General features: G+C 44.2%; 1 protein-coding gene across 3 annotated transcripts in view; it reads right to left on the bottom strand.

Annotated features, from left to right (window-relative positions):
* The window catches only part of LOC140714828 (uncharacterized), a 153,999-nt gene that overhangs the window by 28,092 nt on the left and 111,475 nt on the right, over positions 1 to 14,432 (bottom strand). For all 3 annotated transcript variants that reach the window (XM_073026466.1, XM_073026465.1, XM_073026467.1), the window contains 7 exons: positions 13,205 to 13,383; positions 12,097 to 12,286; positions 10,466 to 10,608; positions 8,301 to 8,482; positions 6,637 to 6,911; positions 4,830 to 5,046; positions 265 to 436 (listed from right to left, as the gene is read on the bottom strand). In XM_073026466.1, coding sequence (XP_072882567.1) covers positions 265 to 436; positions 4,830 to 5,046; positions 6,637 to 6,911; positions 8,301 to 8,482; positions 10,466 to 10,608; positions 12,097 to 12,286; positions 13,205 to 13,383 — 1,358 coding nt within the window. The remainder of the gene's footprint in view (positions 1 to 264; positions 437 to 4,829; positions 5,047 to 6,636; positions 6,912 to 8,300; positions 8,483 to 10,465; positions 10,609 to 12,096; positions 12,287 to 13,204; positions 13,384 to 14,432) is intronic.

A 14,432-nucleotide genomic window follows, 5' to 3' on the forward strand; every position in this document is an offset into this window, starting at 1 on the left:
GGGGGGGAGGGGTAACCAGAGCACCCGGAGGAAACCCACACAGTCACAAGGAGAACGTACAAACTCCTTACAGACAGCGGCAAGAATCAAACCCCGATCTTACAGCTGGTGCTGTAACATGATGCGCTAATCGCCTCGTTATCGTCCCACCATTCAGAAGCAAGGATCGCTCCCCGTAAAGAGGGCCCCCAAACTTTCTAGGCCATTGAATTTGCAGTAGGGGCAGAGGTGGCCACAAACTGAGATATCTGGTGCAAAGAATACCTTTCGAAACAGATCCTTCAGGTCTTCCCTCAGACCGTAAAATGGAGCAAGTAGACGCGGTTCCTGGAATGACCCTCCTGCTTCGCGGATTTTGCCTTTGTAGCGCAGGAACATTTTAGTTGGATCATGCCAACATACCTCTTTCAGGTGGTAGAATTTTCCACTTTCACTGCTTCAAAACAGAGTCAAGTTTTAAATGACACCACAATTTTACACAGGCACATAAATCCTTCACTAAGGACCACACTTGGGACTATTGTGTTCAGTTCTGGTCACTTCATTTACAGGAAGGATGTGGAAGCTTTAGAGAGGGTGCTGAGGAGATTTACGAGGATTAGAGAGCACGTCTTTCCGGGACCAGTAGAGTGAGCTAGGGCTTTTCTCCTTGCAGTGAAAGAGAAACAAGATGATAAGGGATACTGATGGACTGGACAGACAGAGACTTTTTCCCAGGGTGGAAATGGCTAATATGAGAGGGCTTAATTTTAAGGTAATTGGAGGAAAGTTATAGGAGAGGATATCAGAGATAGACTTTTAATTTTACCCAGAGCATGGTGGGTACAGGGGTGTTGGTAGAGGCAACCATTGGGGGACATTGAAGAAACGGTTAGATAGACACGTGGATGAGAGAGAACGGAGGGCTATGTTAAGAGGGAAGGGTTAGATTGATCTTAGAGTAGGTTAGAATAGGTTCTCTGCAACTGAGTCTGCCTCTGTGACTCAGGAGGGAAGGGAGAAGAGGCGTGGCGTGGTGATAGGGGAATGGACAGGAGGTTCTGTGGGCGAGAACAAGATTCCTAGATGTTATGTTGCCTCCCAGGTGCCAGGGTTTGGGATATCTTAGATCGAGTCCTCAGCATTAAGTGGGAAGGTGAACAACCGGAGGTCGTGGTCCATGTAGGTACCAATGACATGGATAGGATGAGAGTTGAGGCTCTGCATGGGGAATTAGGTGCCAAGTTAAAGGGCAGGACCTCCAGGGTTGTGATCTCAGGATTGCTGCCATGAGCTAGTGAGGCCAGAAGAGGAAGATTAGAGTTTAGTATGTGGCTAAGGAGTTGGTGTAGGTGGGAGGGCATAATATTTTTGGATCATTGGGCTCTCTTCAGGGAAGGTGGGACCTGTACAGAAGGGTTGGTTTGCACCTGAACTGGAGGGGGACAAATATCCAAAAGGGAAGGTTTGTTAATGCTGCACAGTGGGGTTTAAACTACAGCTGCAGGGGGATGGGAACCAGAGTGCCAGAACAGTTAGTGGAGAGGTTGTGGTAAGACCTCAGACAAAGTCAGGAATCAGACGATTGAGCATGGTGTGACAAAATTGAAAAAGGTGAATACAGGACTACGGAATAAGGTGGATGAACTTGCAGATTGGCATGCATAATGTTGCAGGCATCACTGCATCATGGCTGAAAGATTATAGCTGGGAGCTTAATGTCCAAGGATACATATTGTATCAAAAGGACAGGCAGGAAGGCAGAGGGGGTGGTGTTGCTCTGTTGGTAAAAAATGAAATCAAATCATTAGAGAGAGGTGACAGAGGGTCAGAAGGTGTTGAATCATTGTGGATAGAGCTAAGGAACTGCAAGGGTAAAAGGACCCTGTTGGGAGTTGTATACAGACACCAAGCAGTCGTAAGGATGTGGCAGATAGAAAATGCATACCAAAAGTGCAATGTTACAATAGTCATGGGGGATTTCAATATGCGGTAGTTTGGGAAAATCAGGAGGGGGAATTTCTAGAGTGCCTATGACTTCTTAGATCAACTTGTGTTGAGCCCACTAGAGGATCAGCTATTCTGGATTGGGTGTTGTGAATGAACCAGAATTGATTAGAGAGCTTATGGTAAAAGAACCCTTAGGGGCAAGTGATCATTATATGATCAAATTCACTCTGAAATTTGAGAAAGAGAAGCTCAAATCAGAGGTATCAGTATTACAGTGCAATAAAGGGGGTTACAGAGGCATGAGAGAGGAGTTGGCCATAATTCATAGAAACTTAGAAAACCTACAGCATAATCCAGGCCCTTCAGCCCACAATGCTGTGCTGAGCACGTACCTACTTTAGAAATTACCTAGGGTTACCCATAGCCCTCTATTTTTCTAAACTCCATGTACCTATGCAGGAGTCTCTTAAAAAACCCTATTGTATCTGCCTCCACCACTGTCGCTGGCAGCTCATTCTACGCACTCACCACTCTCTGCGTAAAAAACTTACCCCTGACATCTCCTCTATACCTACTGGAGCAAGCTGTGACCTAACTGTCAATCTTATAGTTTAATCACTATCATTCTCACTTGAGTCACTGGGGGTAACTATAGAGTCTGTGTCATGTCCATCCTGTAATTAACTTAGCATTGCTGGTATTTTTCATCTGGACTTTTTCTCATTATATCAGAATGAAATATTTTATTCAGGTACGAGTTCTTAGTAAATTCACTGGAAAAGAACACCGGCAGGGATGATGGCAGAGCAGCAATGGCTGGAATTTCTGGAAGCAATTCAGAAGGCACAGTATATAAACTTCCCAAAGAGGAAGAAGTATTCTAAAGAAAAGATGACACAACCATCGCTAACAAGAGAAATCAAAGCTAACATAAAAGCCAAAGGGAGGGCATATAATAGAGCAAAGATTAGTGGGAAGTTGGAGCATTGGAAACCTTTTAAAAACCAACAGAAGGCAACCAACAAAATCATTAAGAAGATAAAGGTGGAATATGGAAGTAAGCTAGCCAATAACATTAAAGAGGATAACAAAAGTTTCTTCAGATACATAGCGTAAAAGAGAGGTAAGAGTGGATATTGGACCACTGGAAAATGACGTTGGAGAGGTAGTAACAGGGGACAATGAAATAGCGGATGAACTGAATTAGTGTTTTGCATCAATTTTCACTGTGGAAGACACTAGCAGTATGGTGGAAGTTCTAGGTATCAGGGGTCATGAAGTGTGTGAAGTTACCATAACTAGGCAGGTCTCTTAGGAAATTGAAATGTCTGAAGGTAGATAAGTGACCTGGAAGAGGAGGCTCAAGAGATTGTGAAGGCATCAGTAATGATCTTTCAAGAATCACTAGATTTCAGAATGGTTCCGGAAGACTGAAAAATTGTAAATGTCACTCCACTCTTCAAGAAGGCAGCAAGGCAGAAGAAAGGAAACTATAGGCCAGTTAGTCTGGCCTCAGTGGTTGGGAAGATGTTGGAGTTGATTATCAAGGATGAGATCTGTGTACATGGAGGCACATGATTAAATAGGCCATAGTCAGCATGGTTTCCTCAAGGGGAAATCTTGCCTGACAAATCTGTTGGAATTCTTTGAAGTAACAACAAGCAGGATAGACAAAAGAGAATCGGTTGATGTTGTGCATTTGGATTTTCAGAAGGCCTTCGATAAGGAACCACACGTGAGGCTGCTTAACCAGCTATGACCCCATGGTATTAGAGTAAGGATTCTAGCATGAATAGAGCAGAGGCAGATTGGCAGGAGGCAAAGAATGAGAATAAAGGGAGCCTTTTCTGATTGGCTGCCAGTGACTAGTGTGTTCCGTAGTGGTCTATGTTGTGACCAATTCTTTTTACATTATATGTCAATGATTTAGATGATGGAATTGATGGCTTCGTTGTCAAGTTTGCAGACTATATGAAGATAGGTGGAGAGGCAGGTAATTTTGAGGAAGTAACGAGGCTACAGAAGGACTTGGGTAGATTAGGAGAATAGGCAATGAAGTGGCAGATGGAATACAATGTTGAGAAGAGTATGAAGAAGTGAAAGAGTTGAGTATTTTCTAAATGGAGGGAAAATACAAAGCACTGAGGTGCAAAGGGACTTAAGAGTCCTTGTGCAGGATTTCCTAAAGGTTAATTTGCAGGTTGAATCTGTGGTGAGGAAAGGAAATGCAATGTCAGCATTCATTTTAAGAGGTCTAGAATATAAAAACAAGGATGTAATGTCGAAACTTTGTAAAACACTGGTGAGGCCTCACTTGGAGTATTGTGAGCAGGTTTGGGCCTCTTATCTTAGAAAGGATGTACTGAAGCTGGACAAGGTTCAAAGAATGTTCACAGAAATGATCCCAGGATTGACTGGCTTGTCATATAAGTAGCTTTTGATGGTTTAGGGTTTGTATTCACTAGAATTCAGAAGAATGAGGGATGACCTCATTGAAAAAACCTATTGAATGCTGAAAGGCCTCGACTGAGTGGATGTGTTTCCTATGGTGGGAGAATCTAAGACCAGAGGACACAGCCTCAGAATAGAGGGGCGACCTTTTAGAACGGAGATGTAGCCAGAGAATAGTGGATCTGTGGAGCTCAAATCTTTATGTATATTTAAGGCAGAGGTTGACAGATTCTTGATTAGTCAGAGCATGAAACGATATGGGAAGTAAGCAGGAGATTGGGACTGAGAGGAAAACTGGATCAGCCATGATGAAATGGTGGAGTAGACTCAATGGGCCAAATGGCCTAATTCCGCTTCTATATCTAATAGTCTTATGGTCTTAAAAGCTTCAAACAGCATTCTAAACATATCCTTCAGACCTCAGGGGTTTTAACAGGGGGTGTAGATACCTGTTCGGCACGAACACAGCTGGGTAGCGTTCAAACATCTCTTTCAGCTGATTATGACTGCAGTTTCTTCCCAAGTAGGCATACACCCTGTAGATATGGTCTGCTGTTGTGCGGAATTCTGCACCCACCAGTTCACCAGATTCACTTGGAGGACTTTTCACACACCACAACTTAAAGTGGTTCAACATCATCTCCACAGTTATGGAGGTTTTAATACCTAAAAAATATTATTGTTTGTGATCCAAAGGAAAGTCAACATAATTTTAGGTCAGTACAGAATTCTAAAACATAAATAAATCTTAAATCTGCTCCATTTACATTTATAAATGAGGAAAACATTTTAATGGATTTGTTGTCCAGTTCTGTGACACTTATCAGTAATGGGATCTCTACCAAGTGACATCATCATGTGCCATTTTGTATGACGTGGGCGATCATGGTCTTTGACAATGATTGTTCTTGGAAAATTTTTTCTACAGAAATGGTTTGCCATTGCTGTCTTCTGGGCACAGTGTCTTTACAAGATGGGTGACCCCAGCCATTATCAGAGATTGTCTACCTGGCGTCAGTGGTCGCATAACCAGGACTTGTGATATGAACCAGCTGCTCATGTGACCATCGATCTCCTGCTCCCACGGCTTCATGTGACCCTGATCACGGGGAGCGGAAAAGGTGCTGCACCTTGCCCAAGGGTGACCTGCTGGCTAGCGGACGGAAGGAGTGCCTTACACCTCCTTTGGTAGAAACATATCTCCACCCCACCATCCACATCAATTGACAGAGGACTCCTCTGTGGCAGAAGGTCATGGATTCAAGTCCAATTACAGCAAATTATCTACACTGTTACTGCAGTGTGGTACTGAAGACACACTGCATTGTTAAAGATAGATTTAAAGTTAAATATAAATTTACTCCTTTATTCTACACGGGTATCTGAACAGAGGGTGAAAAGTTTCACAGTGTTAGCAATCACTGATCAGAGAGCAGGGTCAATTCCCACACCAGTCTGTAAGGAGTTTGTACGTTCTCCCCGTGACGCATGGGTTTCCTCCGGGTGCTCTGGTTTCCTCCCACGCTCCAAAGACGTACAGTACAGCAAGTTGTGGGCATGCTTTGCTGGCGCTGGGAGGGTGGCGACACTTGTGGGCTGCCCCCAACACAATCTTCACACTAAGAATTGTGCTTCCTTACAGAGAGCGGCAGAAACTGAACCCAGTTTAAATTCTGATCCCAGGTTTACTTATCAAATTAACTAACTTTGAATTCCTTGGCTGCCCCTGTGTGATTTGAACTTAGGCCTCCAGGTTTTGTAACGATTAACTTTATTTTGTCACAAGTAAATTGTAACATGTGGTGATGAGTAGCAACCAACAGCTGGATGATGTGCTGGGTGCAGACTGCAAGTTTCACCATGCTACCAGCATTAACGTAAGATGTCTACTACCAACCCTAACCCACACGTCTTTGTGAAGTGACAGCAAACCCGTGTGTTCAGTAAAAAGCCAATCAAAAACTCCCAAACACTAATCCCTCCTACCTACACCACGTCCATATCCCTCCATCTTCCCTACATACACGTGCCTTTCCAAACAACTCTGAAAAGCCTCTAATGTATTTGCCTCTACCACCACACCAGGCAGCACATTCCAGGCATCCACCACCATTCGTGTTTTACTCAGTTCCCAGTGAAATGAATCATTAAGTCTGCATATAGGTTAGTCACTCACTAATTAATCAGAAGAACCTGACCACAACCCCTTTTGAAGGATGCCAAGCGACCGACAAACTGTTTTATCATGGTACTTACCGATGAAAGTGGCAAAGGTACTCTGCTCAAGTAGATCGCAACATACGTAGCTCACGCTGTTAGCCAAGAGCTCCAGTAAACTCTGAGAGCTCAGGAATACCTCAATAGGGCGCAGGTAGGCATTGCAGAATTCAGAGCTGCCCACGGTAGGACTTTTGGAGGGTAACCATGGTAACGTTTTCAGGTAAATTGCAAATGAAGAATCTAAATCATTCCTCAGCACTTTGTCCTGGCTATTAAAGACTCTAGCTGAGCGGTACTGAGATAACCTAGACCTGCAAGGAAGATTTAAACATTAAAAATGTTTCATCATTCGATTTAGGCACGCATTTCCCCCAACCAATACTTTCTTCATCTTTTACTTAACTATCTTTTTAAAACACCACCTCCTTGAGATCTCTAGATAAGGGCAAAGAGCACTGCAGAATAGAAACTGGCCCTTCAGCCCATCTAGTCCATGCTGAAATATTATTCTGCCTAGAACCCATCAATCTGCACCTGGATCACAGCCCTCCATCACCTCTCATCCATGTACTTACCCAAATTTGTCATAAATGTGGAAATGAAAGCTGCATCCATCACTCCTGCTGACATTTCATTCCACACTCTCACTCCCCTCTGAGTGAAGATGATCTCCCTCAGGTTCCCCTTAAATATTTCAGCTTTCACCTTTAACCCTTAACTTCTACTTGTAGTCTCACCCAACCTCAGTGCAAAAAAACCTGCTTGTGTTTACCTTATCGATGGCCCCCATAATATTGCGCACATCTATCCAATCTCCCCTCATTCCCCTATCTTCCAAAAAAATTGAAAAGTAAACTGCTTTCAGACACACCAGGTGTTGCCCACCACAGTGTCTCTTGTCGACTCTCTTAACCATTAGAATTAGTTATATTGTCAGAATATCAGTGCACATGATGTCTAAGACTCTTAAATGTCCCCAATGTATCTGCCGCTCTTCCTTCCCCACCCCCGGTAAATGTCCCCAATGTATCTGCCCACACCAACCCTGGTAAATGTCCCCAATGTATCTGCCCACACCAACCCTGGTAAATGTCCCCAATGTATCTGCTGTTCTTCCCCCCCCCCCCCCCAGTAAATATCCCCAATGTATCTGCCTCGACCACCACCCCCGGTAAATGTCCCCAATGTATCTGCCCCCACCAACCCTGGTAAATGTCCCCAATGTATCTGCTGTTCTCCCCCCCCCCCCAGTAAATGTCCCCAATGTATCTGCCGCTCTTCACCCCGCCCCGGTAAATGTCCCCAATGTATCTGCTGTTCTTCCTCCCCCCAGTAAATGTCCCCAATGAATCTGCCGCTCTTCACCCCCCCCCCCCCCCGGTAAATGTCCCCAATGTATCTGCTGTTCTTCCTCCCCCCAGTAAATGTCCCCAATGAATCTGCCGCTCTTACCCCCCCCCCCCGGTAAATGTCCCCAATGTATCTGCCTCTACCCCACCCCTGGTAAATGTCCCTAATGTAACTGCCCCCACCAACCCTGGTAAATGTACCCAATGTATCTGCCTCTCTCCCTCCCCCAAGGTAAAACCCTGGTAAATGTACCCAATGTATCTGCCTCTCCCCCCCCCCCCAAGGTAAATGCCCCTAATGTAACTGCCTCGATCACCACCCCTGGCAGTGATTACATGCGATTAACTTACCCGGCATCCCAGTTTCTGTCAAGGAGTCTGAGTAGGTTTACTCTCTGTTTCCATTTTAAATTTTCTGACAAATCCACTGTTAAGAGCCTGTGAAGCTCCTCACAGACATAATCGTCCACAACATACACATCATCCACCGTACTGGGCCAACATTCATAGACCGGTGCCCAGGGCCCAGAGGCCTGAAGATAAAAAAAGTAATTTCCTTCACATTTATGTTTGAGATTAAAACAAAGTATTTGGAACATCACAACACAGTACAGGCCCTTCAGCCCACAATATTGTTCCAACCACTTAACCTACTCCAAGATCAATCTAACCTTTTTAAGCAGCGCCCTCTATTTTTCCTTCCTCTTCAGCTATGTGCCTATCTAAGAGTTTCTTGAATATCTCTAAAATGTATCTTCCTCTACTACCACCCCACCCTCTTGCAAAAAAACTTACCTCTGAAATCCCCCTATACTCCCCCTCCAATCACTTTGAAATTATGCCCCTTGGTATGAGCAATTCTCAACCTGCAGAAAAGTCTCCGGCTGTCCACTTGATCTATGGCTCTTATCACTCGATCAGAATCAGAATCAGGTTTAACATCATTGGCATATGATATCTTTGCGGCAGCATTACGTAATAATATTAGACATGAATTACAGTAAGTGTGTATGTATATACATGCACATAGTGCCTATAAAAATGTATTCCCCCCCCTAAGTTTTCATGTTTTATCATTTTACAACAGTGGATTTAATTTGGCTTTTTTGACACTGATCAACAGAAAAAACTCTTTCATGTCAAAGTGAAAACAAATTTGTACAAATTTGTCTAATTATTTTTACTGTTATTAAACACAAAATAATTGATTGCATAATTACTCTCCCCCTTCAAGTCAGTATTTAGTAGATGCACCTGGGGCGGCAAATATAGCCTTAAGTCTGTGAGGACAGGTCTGTCTCTATCAAATATAGCCTTGTGTCTGTGAGGACAGGTCTGTCTCTATCAAATATAGCCTTGTGTCTGTGAGGACAGGTCTGTCTCTATCAAATATAGCCTTGTGTCTGTGAGGACAGGTCTGTCTCTATCAAATATAGCCTTGTGTCTGTGAGGACAGGTCTGTCTCTATCAAATATAGCCTTGTGTCTGTGAGGACAGGTCTGTCTCTATCAAATATAGCCTTGTGTCTGTGAGGACAGGTCTGTCTCTATCAAATATAGCCTTGTGTCTGTGAGGACAGGTCTGTCTCCATCAAATATAGCCTTGTGTCTGTGAGGACAGGTCTGTCTCCATCAAATATAGCCTTGAGTCTGTAAGGACAAGTCTGTCTCCATCAGCTTTGCACTGATCCATGTAAACAATAAAACATGAAAACTTCTGGGGGTGGGGGGCAGGGGCACTTTTTATAGGCACTGTTTTTAAAAAGTAGTATGTTAAATAGTTAAATTAAATAATTAGTGCAGTTAAATAATCACTACCCACAGCAGAGGAGGGAATCGATGTTTAGGTGGTTCAGGGAGGCAGGTTACTTAGTCCTGGGTGGTGTTGTTATACTCATTCAGAGAAGTGGAGAGCTTTTCTATCACACTCCTAACTTGTGCCCTGCAGGTGATGAGTGTCACTCAGACACCCAGCCGCTCCTCTAGCCTCACGGTTACCTGGCCGTTTCTGTTAACTCTCTGATCAACAACGAACTCTTGACTGTTGATTCAGATTTAGATTAATTGATTTATCACATGTACATTAAAATATACGGTGATATGCGTCATCTGTATTAAGAACCAACACACCCCGTAACCTTTCACGCCCTGACTAACCAAAAACCATCAGCCTCTGCTTTAAATACATCCAATGACTAGGTTTCCACAGCCGACTGTGGCATTGAATTCCATAGGTCCACCACCCACTGGCTAAAGAAATTCCTCATCTCCTTGTATTCTGAGGCTGTGCCCTCTGGTCCTAGACTCTCCCATTATTGGAAACATTCTCCACATCCACTCTATCCAGACCTTTCAATATTCAATAGGTTTCAATGAGATCTCCTCTCATATTTCTAAATTCCAGCAAGTACAGGTCCAGAGTATCCTACTGCATTGTTCTGCAATAGGTATATAACATCCTATAAATTTACTACCTTCACACTAATTAAACCAAGCCAAAAGACCTGTTTAACTAACCAGTTGTTGTTTTGTGAAGGTACATCTTTTCTTTTGAAAGATAAAAGAGTCCTGCACGCCAAGTGAACTGAAAAACAGCCTCCATCCTTCGGAATCGTTGTCTGTCCTGAGGTAACAGGAGTCTAACAGCACCCAGTCCACACCTGGTTATCAAACGACAGCAATGCAGTTTAGCATGGAGAGGTGATGCAAAAAGCACAGACAGTTTTCAAACACTTGATAACTCAGCAGCTAGCCTCAACACAAATGTTCATCATAAAATGGCTAACTGGATTTCCACTGTACCCAGAATGTTAGGTGGTACTTAGAGACACAGCATATCCCAACAAGCCCGTGCCACCCAATCACACCCGTGCGACCAACGCTGTGCGTCTTTGGAACGTGGGAGGAAACTGGAGCATCCAGAAGAAACCCACGTGATCATGGGGAGAATATATAAACTCCTTATGGGCAGTGGCGGGAAGTGAACATGGGTCACTGGTGTTGTAGCAGCAGTGCATCAACTGCCACTCTAGCACGACAGCCCTACTGCACCAGCAAATCCTTCACAGAGTCAGGTCACCGATCATAAGGAGGCATCAAGTGTTTTTCCATGCAGACTGGACAGGAGTGTCCCACTACTCAGACGTTACTGATCAGACTGACACTACATTACCGACCTGTCACTCCCACCCCCTCCACTCCCCCGTAAACATCATGGGGTGCATGGTTAGCGAAATGCTATTACAGTGCCTGCGACCCGGGGTTCAATTCCCACTGCTGCCTGTCAGGAGTTTGTATGTTTTCACCACGAAAGCATGGATCTCCTCCGGGTGCTCCGGTTTCCTCCCACGTACAGGTTAGTAGGTTGATTTGTCACATGGGTGGAACAAGAACGGTATGGGCTCGTTGGGCCAGAAAAGCTGGTTACCGTGCTGTATCTCTAAATGAATAAAAATAGGTCATAACGCAGTACAGAGCATGTACAGTGCGACCTCTCTTTCAGAGTGCTCCGTGTTAGCTGGCTGCACTAACCGTTCAGATTTATCACAAGTTCAGTGAAATGTGTCGCTTGCTCTGACAACCAACACGATCCAAGGACATGCTGGGGACATCCCACACATTCTGGTGCCAACGTAGCAGGCCCATGGTGTTCAGCAGAAAAACACAAGCAACAGCAGCAAAGCAAGCCTCTTTCCCACTCTAAACACAATGAGATTCTGCAGATGCTGCAAATCCAGAGCAAAACGCACAAAATGCTGGAGGAACTCGGCTTGAAACGTCGACTGTTTATTCCCCTCTATAGATGCTGCCTGACTTGCTGAGACCCTTCATCAGGACTGAAACCACTTGCCCACCCACCTATCCCCCTCCTTCCCCTCCCCCACCTTCTGCCTCCTTCCTTTCCAGTCCTGATTAAGAGTCTCCATATTCCCCTCCATAGATGCTGCCTGACTTGTTGAGTTCCTCCATTATTTTGTGTGTGTTGTCCTTTCCCACTCTCCCCACCCCCACACAAAAATGCCTCCAACCCCAGGACAGGCCACCACCAGGCCCCCCGTCCTTGGACCCCTGGACACAGTATGAAGTTAGCATTTACCACATTGCAGAGTAAACCCTAGTCTATTTGTCCACATAACCAATTTGTTTACCTGGAAGATCCACGGGTAAATCAATAGCATTCTTGTAGTCACGCGTAAAGTTGATGTTAACTTGCAATGGACAGAAGAAGCCCTTGTTGGTGAGGACGGGAAGGTATGGTCTGAACTGCTGGAGTTCATTTTCCTGGCAGTACATCTTGAGGAAGACACTGTAACTGATCACAATCCCTTGAGGCTTGTTCTGAAGATGCGGGACAGAGGTGAAAAGAATGCACAGAGTCACTCTCAAATGCTGCAATGGTGCTTTACACTTTTATAGACACAGGCACTGAATACATAAGCAAGATGGTGTCTTTCTAGAAATTGCTTGCTGTGATTTCTACAGGAGTAACTATGTGGAGTGTTATTATAAGTGAAGTGTTTCTGGCTTTCAGTCGCTCCTTTTTTTCTTGCTATTTTGGGCAATTTTGATTGGGGTGACCTTCAGATAATGAATGACGCAGTGTTAGATTGGAATTAACGGAATATGACTGAACTCTTTCTATTCTCTGTGCTCTCTGCTCCTTTTTAATTTCTTTTTTGCCATTTGCACGATTTATTTATTTTTGCACTGGGGGCAGGGGTTGAGGTTTTTCTTTGAATGGGCTCCATGGTTTTCCTTGTTTCGTGGCTGTCTGTGGGAAGATGAATCTCAGAGTTGTATACTGCATACAGACTGAATCTTTGAAGTGGCCATTGATGTGAGCATGCTTAAAAGAGAACTGAAGAAATGCAATATTAGCATTCATTTCTAGGACACTGAAATATCAACACAAGGATGCACAGCTGAGGCTTTATAAGGAGTTGGTCAGATCACATCAGGAAAGTTGTGAGCAATTTGGGGCCCCATACCCAAGGAAGGATGTGTTGGCCCTGGAGAAGGTCCAGAGGAGTTTTCAAAAATGATCTCAGGAAGGAAGGAAGGCATAGACAGATGAGTTGTTACCAATTTTAGTTTAAAAAAAAAACTCCCATGAAATTCCCAAACTTTGGAACAGGGGATGAATGAAATAGGATAGAGCGTTGCAACATGGGGGAAAAAGAACAGTCACGACCGGTAATTGCAATTAACAAGTCAGTAGAGCAGACTTAATGGACAGATTTAAACTTAGAAGGTTACCTTCCATTTTTGTTCCTTTAAGATGGGCAGGATGTGCTCATACATGACTTTGTCCGGTTTAAGGTAATGAACATCTATTTTTTCAAGAAGTTTTCGAACTTGAGAGTTACCCAGATTGTCAAGACAGGTAAGCACACTGGGATGAACAGTCTTTAGATCCAGGTAGAGGTCCCGCATACCTGTGCAGAAAAGCCTACAGCTATGACAGTGTTCAAGGTTAAATTACACAATGTCAAGTATGACCAGCAAAAAGCATGAAGGAGGAGCTACATTAATGGTAAAGAGTTCATTTTGATTTGTTAACTTACAGGTAGCGCCGACTTTTTCCACCCCTCTGCCCAAATCTTTCGAATGATTAAATGTACATTTGATTGTTTGTTATGTGCCGTGTCATATTGTTGTGGGCGATCATGGTCTTTCCATGACCATGATTGTTCTTGGCAAATATTTCTACAGAAGTGGTTTTACCATTGCCTTCTTCTAGACAGTGTCTTTACAAGACGGGTGACCCCAGCCAGTATCAATACTCTTCAGAGATGGTTTGCCTGTCGTCAGTGGTTGCATAACCAAGACTTGTGATCTGCACCGGCTGCTCATACGACCATCCATCACCAGCTCCCATGGCTTCACGTGACCCTGATTGGGTGGCTAAGCAGGTGCTACACCTTGCCCAAGGGTGACCTACAGATTAGCGGAGGGAAGGAGCACCTTACACATCCACACTACCACCCTAAAATGTACATTAACCTATGGAAAATAGCTTTAAAATGCCAAGTTGGTAATTCAGAGAACACCTGAAAAATGGCTTTGTAGCACAGGGTGAAACACCAGTCAGCGTATAGACATCCATTTGGATTTAGGGAAAGGTTTGCCTAAAAACAGGCCGATAGCCAGTGAGCGGGTCACCCATGTTAAACTATCCGGACAGTACGGTAGCGTAATGGTTTGACAGAGGTACACAAAATTATGAGGGGTATAGATAGGGCAAATACAGCGAGACTTTTTCCACTGAGGTTGGGTGGGACTACAACCAGAGGTCATGGGTTAAAGGTGAAAAGTTTAAGGGGAACATGAGGGGAAACTTCTTCACTCAGAGGGTTGTGAGAGTGTGGAATGAGCTGCCAGCACAAGTGGTGCATGCGAATTCGATTTCAAAGTGTGAGAGAAGTTTGGATAAGTGCATGGATGGCAGGGGTCTGGTCCTGGTGCAGGCAGTTTCAGCATGGAC

The sequence above is a fragment of the Hemitrygon akajei genome, chromosome 22 (genome assembly GCF_048418815.1).
Source record: "Hemitrygon akajei chromosome 22, sHemAka1.3, whole genome shotgun sequence".
NCBI lineage: Eukaryota > Metazoa > Chordata > Chondrichthyes > Myliobatiformes > Dasyatidae > Hemitrygon > Hemitrygon akajei.